General features: G+C 37.6%; 1 protein-coding gene across 2 annotated transcripts in view; it reads left to right on the top strand.

Moving 5' to 3' along the window:
• The window catches only part of Ca8 (carbonic anhydrase 8), a 136,510-nt gene that overhangs the window by 5,150 nt on the left and 114,680 nt on the right, over positions 1 to 16,680 (top strand). For both annotated transcript variants that reach the window (XM_004642355.2, XM_023702453.1), the window contains exon 3: positions 9,739 to 9,863. In XM_004642355.2, the coding sequence (XP_004642412.1) occupies positions 9,739 to 9,863 (125 nt within the window). The remainder of the gene's footprint in view (positions 1 to 9,738; positions 9,864 to 16,680) is intronic.

The following is a 16,680-nucleotide window of genomic DNA, read 5'->3' as shown; positions in this document are numbered from 1 at the left end:
GCCTCTGTGCCCAGTCTCAATTGCTGTCCCAGTGCGCCCCAGGGGCTGGGCCAGCATAGCATGCTGAGGATTGAACCCTGCTGCTGTGCTCTGCCTAAACAGGCGCTTTAGTCCACTGAGCTATCTGGTTGTCCCTAAAATATTTTCTTTTAAGGATTTTGAATCTGTTTTCCTGTTTGCAGATCCCCGTTCTGTACCTTTCCATACAGGAATATCTGGTGCTCTGTCTCCTGAGTCTCATATCTTATTTCTTGTGGCTGCTGTAACATCTCAGATTAGGAAATTTATGTAATAGAAATTTATTTCTCACTGTTTTGAAGACTGCAAAGGACAAAGTCAAGGTGCCAGAGGTTTTGGGTTTTGTTGATTCCTTTTTTTTCCCCTTAATTGTTGCTTTCTGTTAAGTCTTCACATGACAAAGCCACAGAAAGGCCCAGCAGTCTCCTGCAAACCCTAATCCAAGCTCTAATCCTGTTCACGAGAGATGAATCCTTATGGCCTAGTCATTCCTTCAAAGTTCTATCTCTGTTACAATTGGGATTAAGGTTGAGAATGCTTTATGGAGCAGACAGAGATACTGAAATGATAGCAGCTGGGTTTTACAGTGGGAATTGCCTGCTTCTTGCAGATCTTCCTATTCCTATAGTTTCTCTGTGTTGCTAAGCCACTTCCTACTCTTTGTCCACTTAGGTCCTCCAGTGTTTGAGACATTTCTTTGTTTTTGTTATTTCCATTCTTGTTCATTTTTGCTTTTCAATTTGCACCCTTTTTGCTTAGGGAGGATTGAGTGGGGAGAGAAAAGAAACGCTTGTGTGTAATCCTTTCTCCAGCTGTGGGTGCTCCCTTCTGTGCAGCTGTATTTTAAAATAAAAACTCATACAACAAGTAGGGAGATTACTTTTTCCTTTCAAAATTAAAGCTGAATTTATATCCACCATCCTGCTGAAGCCTCAGGTCCCCCTAAGCTATTAATGGCATGGACTGGCTTCGCTTCCTCTCTCTGTCTCTGTCTTTCTGTTTCTTTGTCTCTGTCAACCTCTCTCTCTCTCTCTCTCTCTCTCTCTCTCTTTCTCTCTCTCTCTCTCTCTCTCATGCACACATAGACTCAAAAGTGTTATAATATTTGTAGTATAGCTTACTTATACTATGCTTATACTTATCAGACTAAAACTATGAACATAATTCCAATGATATAATTCTTTTTTATTTTTTAAAGTGTAAAAATAGTAAAGAAAAACCCATTAGAAATGATACAGAATTTCACTAAACAAAATGATAGGAATTTAACAATGGTTGTTATATGGTAGCAAATTTAAGATAAAGCTCTTATTTACAGTTGCATCTGGAGGTAGTGGTTTAATTTAAATTTGAAGCATTACGTGAACATGGGCCTGCTTCCCCATCCTACAGCCTGCAACTCAGCTGAAACTTTGCAGACTAAGGTCTTTAGTGATCTTCTTGGCTACCAAATCCTATAGACACTTTGACATTCCTTAACTTTGCTGCATTTGAAATGGGAACTTTTCTTGTTTGTCTCTGTGACACATCAAGAAATTTCTTGTAAAGTTTGTCTTTTCTTTTCCAGTTCTTCATGCTTCTCGATCCTTAAATAATGAAGCTTCTCAAGGTTTCCTCCTCAGCCCTCTTTCCCCAGTGTGCATGTACGCTATGAGCAGTATACCCTTACAGGCTGTGAGTACTTCGTCCAGTGGTTCTCTTTCCAGGGACATAGCATAGAGTTCTGCAAAGTGGCTGTGGACATTGACTCTGAGTGAAATAGGTTCCAAGGGGCAGCCGGTTCAGGCTCCTGCCTCAAACTATCTGGCAAGAGATTTGACAGCTTTGGCTTGAACAGCATAGGGAAAGAAATTGATTTCCCACTGAGGAAATTCATTTTGTATTTGAGCAATTCCACCGGTCAACAAGTCCGGTCAGAAAGTCCTGTAATCTGTCCCATTGTTTCTATTTTAGGACTTTGGACCGACATAGAACAAATATAATCACATATCTGTATAACATTCTTTGAAATCCTGACTACTGCCATCAAATCATGTAGCTGTCATTTTTTTCCTTTCTACACATATTTTAACTCATGTGATAGTCTTTCACTCCTCAATAGCTACTTAATGAGTATTATGGCAGGACTTACAAATTCACTACTCTCTGAGGGCCAAGCAGATGCTATAAATGAGGCCAGCCAGGAAAGCAAAACATTATAAATAGCTACTAATGTCCATTTCATGTGCAGTATTTAGGGGGGCAGTAAATCTTGGGGAGGACTGTGGAAAGTGAGAACTCTGGGAGAGCATGCCTGTTATGTGTCAGGGCAAGCTGGAGATGTACACCAGTGTCTGAGACATGCACATGCCTTGGCTTCCTGTGGCTTGCGGGGCACAGAGAGTTTAAGCATTACTGCTGTGTACATTTCTTCTCTGAGAGGCCTGATAGTGAATCTGACAGTTTTTACTTTACTTTATGCAAGGACTTGCATGCTTTAGACAAGGTTAATATGAGTCAGACTTAAAGACTGCCCTCCAGGAGGTTGTAGTGGAGGGTCATAGGAGATAGGTATACAGAAAGAGGTTGTGTTTAGTGGAGGCGATCAGGGAAGTGTTTGAGTAAGAAGTGTATTCCAAAGGGGGGCAGTATACGGGTGTGGTGGGGAGAGGGGACAGCATTAAAAACATCACTTGGGAAAATCTAGAAATGGTAGGAGGGAAGGCAGATTTTTTAATGCTTTTGGAAGAGAAGTCCTTCTTGACAAAAGGGATTAATAGGAAATATGGTGGAGAAGATGTGTTGGAACATATTCATGAGTGACCCACCAACGACTAAAGAGTATAACCCACCTTTTCCTGTAGGATAAAGCCATAATTTTCATGTTGATTTAGAGAATTATCCTGGTAGCACTGAGTGCAATGAGACCTGAGAGAAATTGGAGGCCACTTTGAAGGTTAGTGCAAGAAACTCTACTCCCTCAGATGGTAGCTGCAAGCATGTTAGCAGAGTGGTGACAGAGATGTCTGAGGCTAATCCTAGTAAAGAGCCTTGTAGAGGACAGAGGAGGAGGGAATAGTTAAGAGAGAGTGCGGGAGTGGAACCATTGTGACTGACCACCTTCTGGGTCTCATCACCATCCCTGCACCTCTGCTCTAGCAGATTTCAGATCTACTCCCTTCTAACATGGAATTGAACCAAGCACTGCATTCCAGAGGGGAGAAAGCCACACTGCTCATGTTGTTATCTTCTTGAGTGTAGTGATGTTATTAAAGCTTCCTCATATATCATTTAATTTCTCAGTAGGGCAGATGAGTCACTGTATGTGGAAATCCTAACATGTAAGGTACACAGACAAATTAAACATGTGTGTTCTTTGTACAGTAATATGAAAACAAAATATATTCTATTTTTTACTTATTGGCAAGGAAATACATTCCTAATGGACACCTGAAAGCATGGATTATATTAAATTATCTACATACTGTTTTTCCTATATATACATCACTGTGAAAAAGTTTAACTTATAAGTTAGGCATCATAAGAGATTAACAAGTCACAATAAAATATAATAATTACAACAATGTACAACCATAAAAATTACGTGAATGTGGCCTCTCTTCAACTTGGAATTTTCTATTAAATATTTTCAGATTGTGGTTGAATATGGGTAACTGAAATGACAGAAAGTAAAACTGTGAATAAAGGTTACTACTGTATAGATTTCCACCATGAGTGATTTGACCTACAGATAGCAAAAAACTGTGAGGCTGCCTAAGCCTGTAAAATAGCATGCCTTTCTGTCTAACTGAACAGGATATTAAGGATAATGACGTTTTTAATGGACGATCAATATGGGAGAAATTGCTAATCAGGATGAGTCATATGTGCCCTTAGTATAGAAATTTTAATTAGAAAAAATTACTTCTGGGTCTTTTATAATTCTCAACACTAATTTTAGACTATGTAATTATTATTAATTATGCTTTTCCTACCCAAAATGATGACTTTTACAATATTTCTTAGCAACTTACTGATTTCAAGATGAAATTGGTAGAAATACCTTGACTTATTTTTACTGAGAAGGTTTTATATTTTTTATTTATATGAAATGTAAGGATTGAATTTCTTCATGATTATATTATTTATTATTATTAGCTAACTTTGGACAAGTTGAATTACCTAGATAGTTGCTTCAGTTGTTCAGGGTGAACGGCCTTTTCTTTTTTTAAATTTTTATTATTTTGGCCTTTTTTACATTAGCATTATGATATCTACCTTTAAGAGTTGAATATATATATATATATATATATATATATATATATTTCCTTTTTGAATAACAGTTTATTGGTATGTACATGATTTTGACAGCAATAAAAGATGTTCATTAAACATTTATTGATTTACTGATTGATTGATGTTGAGGACTGAACCCAAGGCTTCTGGCTTGCTAGACAAGTGTTATACCACTGAACTAAATCCCAAGCCCCAATAAATTTACTTAAATGGAAATAATAAGTCAATCAAATAAATATTTATTAATCATCAGAAAAATCTGTGGCCATTAGAGTTGTTATGTTGAAATCCAAAAACCACTCAGGAGCCATATGTGAAAGACTAGTCCTCTTATTAGTCTGCATGGCTAGTTTATGTGTATAGGTCCATAGTACCTGTGATATGTAAAGTTCTGTAGATTATTGCCTTCTAACTAGCATGACCTGTTGGCAGAAATCTGGTGAATTAATAGTGAGGATTTTGTCTTTTTTCATCTGTTTTTTGTTTTTATAGACAATTGATTTTGGATCACTTGGACCTTTTCAATCACAATGTGACCTCTTTAGATATCATGAAAATATTGACAAAGATTTTATGCAAAGAAAATATCTGAGTTTTGAATTGTAGAGTCACTGATATTCCCAAGCATAGTATCATCAGTACATTCCAATTACAAGGTCTATGCTGGATATTATAGCCAAAGACTCAAAAGGGTTCTTTCTTGGGTACTGTGAATTATAGTTCTATGTAGTTCCTCCACCACTAACCATAGACTTATTCCACAATACACTGTAGTTTTTAGGTAACAGCAGGGTGTCCAGAAAAATCTATTTGGAAGTATATCTTAAAGCATAAGTAGGTGACCAATGGTTTTTAGATTTTTTTTATTCTAGACAAACCCAGAAGATCCTCACCCAGGACTCAGCTGAACCTTTTTCTAAAGGCTGAACATATTACTTTTTTATATGAAATAAAACTGTCTTAAAATTAAAGAGAACAAAAGTATTGGGTTTTGCTCTTAAAACTTCAAATGTCAAAAACTAATAGTTCATTAGGGATGTTGTACAAAAGCATTTGGATTTCCTTAAAAGTTAACTTGAAGTTATAAAATCTTTAAACCTATTAGAAGAATAAAGTATTTGGGCACGTGGATCCTTTTGGGGATGTACCAAAAGCCCACTGGTGTCTTTTCCTCAGTATTGGTGGTGTTACTATAGATGCTTTCTCCTGGTGTCATTTTTGACATTGGTTGTGAAACATGTTTCTTACTGGTGAGGCTGGCCTTTTGCTGTTCAGGTTTGCATGGAGACACTAAAGTAGCATTTGAAAATGTGAATAGGATCGTATTAGACCTCTTCAGGAACACCATTGATAGCTCTGCAGGGGACATTCCGTCTCCTAGGCTGCAAGTCTCCTGATGCCCATGTGTGAATCTACTTTCTGTGATTGGCAACTTGTGATTTTATGATGGAAACACTCACACTGCTATGGTACTATACTATTGCTAAGCCCTCCTCATGCACTTCTATCTCAAGTGCACTTTGTGCCTTTCTTAAGCTTGCTTTTCAAGACTCAATTTAATTGCCATTTTCGTCATGAAGTGTTACCTGATGTTGTGATCCCCATTTGTTTTTGACTTTCCTTTGCTGGTGCCTTCCTACTACCTGCACACTTTATTGGTTGCATTGTATTTAAACTAAGACTTCATGATGAGTCCTGAGACTGGATCCATTCACTCTATAGACCTAGAGGTCAGTGCGTGGTCAAGCATGAGTTGATCTCAAAATGTATAAACAACAAGCTTTGAATTATTTTGTAAATTGATTTTCAATGGGGAATCATAGACACTTAGATAGATTTAGGTAAATGTACATATATCAAGTGCATATGGGATTTGATTCTCACATTCAACAGAATCTCTGGGAGCTTCTTTTATATCTAAAAATGGCATAATGACTATACTTAGTAACATGCGTTTAAAGAAATGGAGGCAGTAACAGTGACATCAGTTTACAGTTTATTCTTTCACAGGTTGTTATTCTAAGGAATCAAGAAAAATCATTGCTATAAGTTTTATGTTGTTTTGTTGTAATTTTATTGAACCTAATATCATTAATGAATAAATCTCTTACATAGTGACCAAGTACCACTCAGAAAACTTTATATTCATTAATGTAGGAACAGTGAACTCCTTTTGATATGACCTGTTTCCTTATAAAAATATAAGCTGTAAAAAGGGAGAGTACTTCAAGAGGATGTTACCAATAGGTAAAATTGAGCTTTAAGCTATTTTTAGTCTATAAACATAGTCACTCATGGGATGAACAGGTAATACTTTTATCTGGGACATTATAAAATTCTGAATTCAGTACTTTGGTTTTTTATGGCTTTGTATGTCTACATGGATTTTAGTGTAGATTAATTTTGGATTGTTTTTCTGCAGTAAATTGAAAAGCTTTCAGGGCTTGATTCCTGGCTAAAAGTCTTTTTGTCATCTTACTCTGGACAACCAGGTCAGGGCAAAATGCTTCCCTTCTCTGTATCCACTTCAACCTATAGGATATAAAAACCATGAAGGTTTGCTGTTTCATTGTGCTCTAATCAAACATAATGACACCACAGTTAATAATCCTGTCATATAGATACTAAACAGCAATATTATCTTCATAAATGGACAAATTTACAGTTTATTTGTAAGCAAAAGTTTAATAACTATACTGACGTACTGCAACATAGCACTAATAGAAATTCCAGAAAAAGAAAATGGTGAAGATTTCTTGTGAAAACAACAGATCAATTTTACTCTGCACAATTTTTAAATACTAAATAAAATGTTAACAAGTGAAATGTAACACCCGTAATCCCAGTGCTTGGGAGGCTGAAAACAGGAGGATCACCATGAGTCCGATCTGTGTAGTGAGACCCTGTAGACCCTGTGCTAAATACATAAAAATGTTAACTCTAACAGCATCTGCAAATCATATGGGATTTGATTCTCACAAAACTGGTGTTTAATAGAGATATAAAAATATCAAAGAATGTAAATCTACAGGTTGAAAATGTTATGTTTTGTAAAAAATCAACATATCCTAAATGTTTAACGGAGTGTCCAGAATAATATAGTAGGTGGTCAGTGGACCCCCTTGGACTTTCTTCTAAGACATGAATCTGTGAAATTTGAATTCCCAGGATGTTCAAAACATAAAGCCTAGTTCCAAGTTTTAAGATGATCTTTAAGGAAATACTAAACATTGGTCATGTGTGGGGAGTAGCTTTGTAGCCTTCATCTTCTTTTGGCCCTCTAAAATCCTCGTGAGGACCAGCTGTGTCATCTATTTCCATAAAGAAGTATTGGTAGACTCTGGTTATGAGTTCCATAAAGTAAGTGTATGTGTGTGTGTGTGTGTGTGTGTGTGTGTGTGTGTGTGTGTGTTTGTGTTCTGAGTATATGAGATGAAGAGGTTCTGCATGGAGAGGTTTAAAATCCTCTTTTTCATTTCACGTGTGTTTCATGTCACGCTTTTTTCTTAGCAGCTTGGAGCGGAGAGTCTTCTAATGCAAGTTTATTACATTCTTAAAGAATGGAGAGTTACAAAACTCACTTTCTGAAGCAACAGGGAAGCATCAGCTCAGGTTTTTGCTGTACATGAAAAGGGCTGTGTGTTCTCCTCATGATGTAGCCTGGAAATCAATGTGGGACTTAGAAAAATGTTCCTCTTTTTATGGTTGGGAAAGTGGAGTATGCAGTGGGTAGACTCTCAGTCTCTTTCCCAGTTCTTCTTAAGCCCAAGTTTATACAGCCAAGGGAATAGAAAGAGTGATGAGGTTATTTGGAAACTGTGGTATTTGCTTGAAGTAAAACATCTTATACGTTCGTAAATCTACATTGTGGCTGCGTTTGAAGAGGAAGATGATCTGAGCCTGTACCACAATTCTGAGTTTCTGTAAACTTTGTTGATCCATGTACTTAAATTTTATTGTCTGGAACATAAGATGATACGTAGTTCTTAGAGAAAAAATTGAAGTTTAAAAACCTATGCACAGAGAATTCACTGTATTTTAGATCACACTTAAAGAGGATAAAATTTGGGCTTCCTGTCTCTGTGTAACCCCTAGTACGTGGGTCAGAAGAATCCAGTTCCAGACATTGGCTTGGGTTTGTTAACTGGGTAACTGGGGCAGATCATACTTAGTGTGTCTCAGCCCTCCACTCTCCTTTGTTCATGAGGACAGCACTCACCCTGTGGATTTGCTGTGTGACCTAAAGCAGGCCAAGAATGAAGATGAGCTCAAAATTCCTGTGAGACAGTTTTATGCTCACAGTCATACTTCCACCTCATTTGCCTTCAGTATGAGATTTATCCACTTGAAAACTTAAAATTATGTACTTCTAAACATACTCTATTTTTTCCCTTGGTTTGAGCTGCTGGAAAGCTAAGAACAAACTTTTTGAGTGACCTTTAGCAAAGACTTTGTGACCTTCATTTGGTGTGATAGCCTTATTGCCCCATTGTTTTTTTCCTCTTCGTTTCCCTTTTTTCCTTGTTGCTTTACACATTCAGACTATATGTATGTTGATATAAGCAGACTTAATTTCTGTTTAGAAATAATTATTTGATAAAAATCAACCAACCAAATAAATATGACAATGTCAATTTGCATTCTTTTCCCCTGAGTTGAGGGTGATGGATGAAATTCTTAGGGGAGAAGTCTAGACTGTTTCTTCTTCAGTCCAACCCAAGTGTGAATAAGAATCCATTTCAAAGATCTCACTTCTAGGATGGTGGTAGTGGTAAGGGTTGTTAGTTCTTCAATAAAAGCAACCTAAAATTCTTAGCTCATACTGCTTATAATTGGGAGTTTCTAGAGGAAAAATACCCACAGTTGAGCAAATTGTATTTGTGCTGAAGCTGGCTTCTTGCTTTATTTCAAGTCACACATAGTGCTGGGAATGCCTAGCTGAAGAAGGTACTTTAATACTTTTAAGACAGGTTCTTGTGTCAATATATATTTTTCATCTTCCTTTAGTGCACTCTTACTTGGAACGAAGTTTTGGATTATATCATAAATGAGAAAAAGAAACAGGGTTACACAAGCCCTGACAATATTTTGAGTTTTGTTAATATTTTATCACAACTTTGTTTTGTTTGCTTTGCATGTGATGCTAAATGATCATTCTATTTTTAAGTGTGACTTCATTGCTGATTGACTTAAAACTAGTTCTCTTCTTGGGTGCTTTTATCTTGCCTTTATTCTCTAACCTAAAGTCTGCTTATACTGATGGATACATATTAAACTGTACTTTATAGATGTGATGTATTTCTTATTTGACTGTAGTAAAAGTAGAGTTCATGGGAACTCATTGGCCAGACAATCAAATGAACGTAATGAAAAAAGAAACCCTCTAGTGTTTATATTGCTGTGCTACTAAATATGAGGTATAATTCAATAAAATTTGTTTTTCAGTGCTTTCAGGAGGACCATTGCCTCAAGGGCATGAATTTGAACTGTATGAAGTAAGATTTCACTGGGGGAGAGAAAACCAGCGTGGATCTGAGCACACTGTTAATTTCAAAGCTTTTCCTATGGAGGTAAGAGTAATGGTTATCTGATAAAAAATCTTGTTCTGTAAAGTATTTATTGATTTACTGAAAGTAGTAGAGTTTAAAGGCAGATGTATAGCTTTTCAATTTTATCAGTTTATACTAAGATTAAAAAATGCTTTTTTAATTTTCCATCAAGTATTTTTTAAATTAATTCTATTGAGAAACAAATAGCAATGAGACAGTTTCAAAACCGATTAATAGGACAGTTGAGTAATTAATACATCACATATTGTTGTCTTTGTAAAAAAATGCTTAATAAAATGTATACTTGGACCAGCAAGTAACGCTTTCCACCTACTTTATTGGGGTGGAGGCTGTAGGTGAGCAACTGGCCATAGCAGTGATCTGTTCTTTTAATTGTTTTATGTTTGTTTTCTTAAATTTTATCCTAATATTATTACTGGTGGGAGCATTGTGTTGATTATGCAAATTTAGTGGTCACTTTAGTAGATAATGCGTATGTGACCAGCTGGAAGCAAAGAGCTGTTGGAGAAAGCTTGGCAGTAATTAGACATCCAGCTTGTCTCATTTAAAATTGGTAGATTGGCTTTATTCACTCCAAGCTACTGGGGAGAGGAGGGTTTGTAGATAGTGATTCTTTTGTTTAAAGTATTCCCTTTCCCACTTATATTTTTAGTTAACTCCTTCTCTTTCTTTAATATCCAGTTGAAGACTCATATCTTCCATGGGATCTTTTCTAAGCTCCCTCTCTAGGCAAAATTCATGTTTCCTTCCCTCCTCCTGGTGTATTTGACAGAGTGCTGCTGTGCTGACACTATGGGCTAGCTCAGATGCTCTGTCTTGCTGACTGTAGACTCCTCTCATCTACCCACTGCTAGGCACATCGCAGACAAAGAATTCACCTTGATGCTATTTTTTCAGGAGGTCTGTGTTGGTGTAAGCCTTATTTGTAGTATTTCCATAAAGAACCTCAGTTCTCAGGAAATAGTCCTTCAGTGTCATGTAGATGATTTAGTCATCTTCTTTGTTGCTGGGTCAGATGCCCTGAGCTCCAGAACTTAGGGGAGAGGCTTACCTGGGCTCAGTGTTTCAGCCCATAGTTGGCCAGCTCCAAGGAGAAATGGCATAGGAGAGGGGCCGGGGCAGGGAGAGCTGCTCACGTCATGGGACCAGGAAGCATGGAGGAGGGAGCCAGAGAGGAAGAGACTTACTTCTGGATCTTGCCCCGAATGACTTGCTTCTAAAGGTCCTGTCTCCTGGCAGCAAGCCAGTTGTAGCAGCCCATGATTCAGTCATCTCTGGAAACCCCCAGCATGTGAGGCTCTTGGGGAACACTGCATATCTGAGGCTAACGTAAAAGCATGCTTTTCCTCCTCCCTCTTTTCTGTCTTAGTGGCCTCTGGATGATCTAATCCATTTCTGAGATCTTGGTTCTTCATTATGTCTACTCAAGATTTTATCTCCATCTAGATTCATATAGACAACAATGAGTAGATTTTTGACTTTTGCGCTTGGTAAACACGAAAAATTAAAAACAATCAACCGTTAATAAAAGTGCATTTTGGAGACTGCTGGAACATCCACCTTCTTTCTACATTATTTATAGTTATATCTATGGTTAATATTAAATATGAAATTGTTCATGGCCAGATACCATAGCCAGCATTACCACTTCGGTGACTGGAAATTACTACTACATAATTTTATGTCAATGACCTATCGTATATATTTTTAAAGATTACATTAGAATGCTCTTAAGGTTACCTCGATTATAATTCTAAAAAAATCTCTTTGGAAGCTCAAGATATCTACTCCAGTATGTGATTGTAACGGAATACTATTTCAGCAATAAAGAATGACTAATTTGAGACATTTGTAGGAAAATGGATGCACCTGGATCTATGCTGAGTGAAAGAAACACTCAAGCTTAAATACCAAATGGCATCTCTTATTTGAGTGAGGCAAAGAAAAAAAAAAAAGAAGCACTTTGCATAGATGCACAGAAAGGAACAAGGGGATAGATCTCTGACAATAGAGAAGTCCAAGGGGAAAGGAGCGAGGGCTGAGGAGGATCGGAAGGGGAAATAAGTAGAATAAATACATGCCACATACAGGGACCTCAGAACCTCAGTTAATATGAGCATTGTATATCATAGCATGAGCAACAAGAATAAAAATGGCACAGGGTATTGTGGGAGGAAGGAGGAAGAGGGAGGGAAAGGCAAGAAGGTTAAAAAGAAACAAGCTGTGGTATGTACATATGGCCGCTCTCCAAGATAGACTATAAGCTGCATGAAGTGCAAATATGTACTGATAAAATAAAGGCTAAAAGGAATTGAAAAAGAACAAAAGAACAAAGTGGCTTTCAACTGGGTGCGATGATCCATACATATGATCTTGGAGACTCAGGAGGCTGAAGCAGGAAGATTGAAAGTTTGAATTCCATCTGAGCAACTTAGCCACTGTCTCAAAGTTTAAAAACAAAAAGAAGATGCAGCACATTGGTAAAGTACCCTAGTACCAAAGAAAGTTCCCTAAAATTGAAATGTGAAATGTTTTAAGGAGAGAGGGACAAACACCAGAGAGTGGTCTGTTGAAGAGCAGATGTGGCCTGAGCACAGCAGGAGAAGACATCTTCTCAGAGACCTCAGTGAGGAGCACTTGCATGTGTGGCTTTTCAGAGAGCTGTTTGCTTGTTGCCAAGACATGTTCATTTCCATAGCCTTAAGAAGAGTTCTGGCTGCTACACGGGGTCCAGCCCACTTGAGAAAGAAATATTCACCCCAAAGAACATCAAAGAGGAAAGACAGCACCAAACAGAAGAATTTGAAACTAGTGAACCTGCTGGGTGGTGGGGGCCGGGACTGGGGGGGCAAGCCTGGGCCTCCTCCTGGGGTCTGACAGGGCATTTCCTTATTTCTACCGGGTGGTCTTCAGAGACAGACTGCAGCACTCATGGGTCCTAGAAAGATGGGCACTATAGGTGGAACAGACTCCTGGATGGAATTCAGTGATTTTGTTTGTGACAAAGAGTTTCCAGCCTCAAAATATTTAATTAGATGAGGGGACTCAGCAATGTGTATTCTTTGTTGTGTAGTTAGAGTTTCTGGATTAAACATTCAGACTGGTCTGACTACTTGGTGGTGTTTTAACAGCTCTGGTCCGTTAGGCACAGGTAATAGACTGTTTTGAGTGAAGATTAAATTCTGGGTGTGAGGCTTTATTTCTGCAGAAATACTTACAGTTAGGATAATGGAATTGCTGACTGTAGTTTTTCTAAAATAGGTAATGATTAATATTTGTATCTTTGTTATCCCAGATTATTTTGGACGGAACACTAGACAAAATATTTCCATCGGTTATCTGATGTTTACTTGTGGTTTTGTCCTATTGCATGCGCAGATGTGTGGTTGTGTAAAATCAGAGAGAGGTGGCTGAAAAGCCAGTTAAAAAGATGGAAGCAGTGAATGCCAAGCTGGGTTTTGAGGTGACCTTTAGGCTGTGTGTATGCACGAGAAAGGGGCTTTATGGGGCAGAATGTCCCAGGAGAGTGAGGAGTTGGCAAGCGTAGTTGCTTAGGGAGCTTACTCCTTGTCCCCTAGTCCTGACAGCCCTCAGGGAATGCCTCACACAAGTATGTGGCTGTGGACAGGTACCCTTCTGAACACTTTTTAAAGATTTTTTTCTTATTCCACTGTCCACATTTTGTTTACATTTCAAGACTAACTTTAATTTCAAAGTCACATATCCATGCAAATACTTCCTTTCTATTGATTTCATTTAAAAATAAATGATTGTATTTTTCCCATGTCTGTTAACTGTAACACTCAAGATGACCTTTCACAGAAATCTGTCCGTCTGTCTTCCCTTGGCTTTTAAAGATTACTACAAGTAGAATAACAGTCCTGAATGTATTTTTTTTTATACTACTGTGAGTCAACACCAGTGCTGCTTCAAAAGTTAACACAATTTATAATTTCTAACAATTTCAGCTGCAGCTGTTCCACCGGGCAAGATGGGTAAAATATGCCTTTTTTTTACTTGAGATTTGTACTTTCCATATACAAACATACTTCCACAGGCACTGGACACTTACCATAACGTTTTTACCATGCAAACCTGGAATACCATACGTTTATATCTAGATAACAGTGCTTTCAACAAGAAATAATAATTGTACTGTTTTTCCCTGTTACCTAACAGTTGGAGGGGTGTGTATGCATTAAACATATTCTTGCAAATACCTGTGTTGTGGTAACCAGCTGGATTTTTTTTTTTTTAACTTGAAAGTGTTTTGCATTATGGTAATCAAGACATTAGCATGATTAGGAGGTTGTCCATTAAAGGAAAGCCTGAGATCAACTCAGATTGATTTTGTATATGTTCTTCTGGTAGCTGTGAAAGCTTTTTCTTTTCTTTGAACCTTATTAGATGTCTTGGCTTGTGGAGTCCCACTTTGATGCTGAACCAGGTTGACTAGTTTGCTGACACTGGTCTGCTCTGTGCACCCACCATTTTACTGGAATTGCTTATTCTGTTCACACCATTTTTTTTTTTTTTTACTGTATACCTGGAGCATTTAGGTTTAGGTTCAAGGTTCACATTCCACTTTCATGCTACTTCTCTTATTTGTCTGAAGACACCATTATTTGCTGTTTTAAAGAAACCTAATTCTGTAGTCAGTGTCGTTCTTGGTTAATTCTTGGTAAATTCTGATCAGTCTTCACACATGAAGATCAACTTGCATAATTCTAGGAGGGAGGGTTTCCTAGGCATTCAGCTTTCATGGTGGATTACTAGTATTTTTAAAAAAGTGACTGGGGTGCCAAAAACAAGGCCCAATTTACAGTTTTCTCAATAAGACTCTCTCTGTCTTTGTCATGTCTTTCTCTGCCTCTGTCTGTCTTTGTCTCTCTCTGTGTCTGCTGTTCTCATCATTTGATAAGGAGAGGAACTTTAATAGCTACATGTAGGAAGGGCATGGTCTCACAATAAATCACAGGTGCATGAATTGAATAGATTGCCGATGTTGTTTCCACCTTTCTCATTTCATCACTGATGCACGACAGTTTCTCAGGCATAAGCACTGATTCTGTCCACAGATCACCAGAAATAACTTGTGGTTATTTCTCTTGCTCCCTGGGTGCCTTAAAATTGAATTGCCCAGCAAAAGACTCTTTGTTGTAGGGAAAACCCTTATCTTTACTCATCTGGTACTTAAAGAGCTGCTGCTGTGCTATGTACTCTGGAAGTGCTGTGATAAATGAGCCACATACCAGCTGTTTATGGGAAGTTTAGTATATTAGGTAAATAGGAAAAAAGTTCACCGTGCCAGACATGACCCTTTAATTGTGACACGTTCAGGCCTTGGTTTCAAAATAGACAAACAACAATATTACAAAGACCATATTTCACTATTTAGTAGTAATACTGTGTCTTATACTTGCTCCCTTTCTCCTCAGCACTCCCTCCAAAAGGGTCCCAGGTTTTCAGAAATTCTATGATTTTTTTCCCTTCTCACAAAGAATTGAACTATGAAGTGTTCTTTTGGTAAAATATCCTGATCTTTAGGTTGCTGCCTCCAAAGTTATTTGTATATTTACCTGAAAAAAAGCACATTCATCTTACTCATGGATTTTACAGCTCTGAGGGATCTCAGGAAGAATTTGCCTGGTTAATGGTGAACTTAGGATCTTTGCAAGTTGTTTTACTTCCAGGGACATCTGCAATGAGGCTATAGGCTTGTGAATCTTTTCTATAAGAGACAGCTACATTGATTTCAAAGGAGGTGTAATAGGAGGACTTTGTGAGACAGAATGTGATGAAGATTGGACATGGAAGATATACAGCTTAAGCATTTCAGATTTAAAAGGATCTTTTTAGATTACTTTGTCCCAATGCCTAAGGCAAGAGAAAACTGATGTTCCAAATGGTCAAGCACTGTGGAACAAGTTATAGAAGCCATATGTGGTCTGGGTGAAGAAAAGTATAGGTCACTTAATTAATATTTCACTTAAGGGCAAATTACCCTCTATGTTGCACTTTTTGCTAATGGTTTAATGGACACAGACTTCATAATGAGCTTTGTGTACCTCCTCCATCTCTAGAGGCTTTCTGTGGCTTTGGCCTCACATATGAGGGTAGGGATGAGGTTGGGAAGCCAACAAGCAGAGTGATTTTGTGAAGACGCAGGGGATGGTGTCACTAATGTGGTGTCACTAGTGCTCTCAGAGAACTGAGGGAGAGCTTAGTGAATTACCAGGTTCTGTTCACTTGAAGGTGCCTGCTCAGATCTGGGGACCAAGGCAACTAGTTCAGGGTCACACTTGTCATGAAGAGCCTGAGAGCCAACTGCTGCCAAAGAAGGAATCTTTTTTCTGTCCAAATATCAACTCTAGTTTGAGACTCTTTTTATTATTTTACTGAGATTTTATTTATCTGCAGCTAATACTTTGGACTAAACTTACTTTTGGGAGAAAGAAGAAAGGTTGCAATTCAGAGGCTGCATGGCTGATGCTAAAGCAAATGATTTGGAATTTAACATTCAGCTTCCCAGTACATATTTTTTAAAAAATGAAAATAAAAAATAGTTAAAAAAGAAATCCAATAGAAATAATAAAAAAATTTGCTACATAAAATGATGGGAATTCAACAATGATTGCTATATTGCATGCTGTTGTCTTCAAATTAGATGTTCAGATTACAAAACGTAAGCATGCAAAACTGGTCAAAAATTGGTAGAATAAATTAAAAAGAAGAAAAGAAATAAGCAGTAACTGTTCTCTAAAATCAGCAGTGCAGTTATCCAAGCTAGTCTCTATATACACACATATGTTTTTCC

The sequence above is a fragment of the Octodon degus genome, unplaced genomic scaffold (genome assembly GCF_000260255.1).
Source record: "Octodon degus isolate 3935 unplaced genomic scaffold, OctDeg1.0 scaffold00152, whole genome shotgun sequence".
NCBI lineage: Eukaryota > Metazoa > Chordata > Mammalia > Rodentia > Octodontidae > Octodon > Octodon degus.
This window is presented reverse-complemented; position numbering and strand designations above follow the sequence as displayed.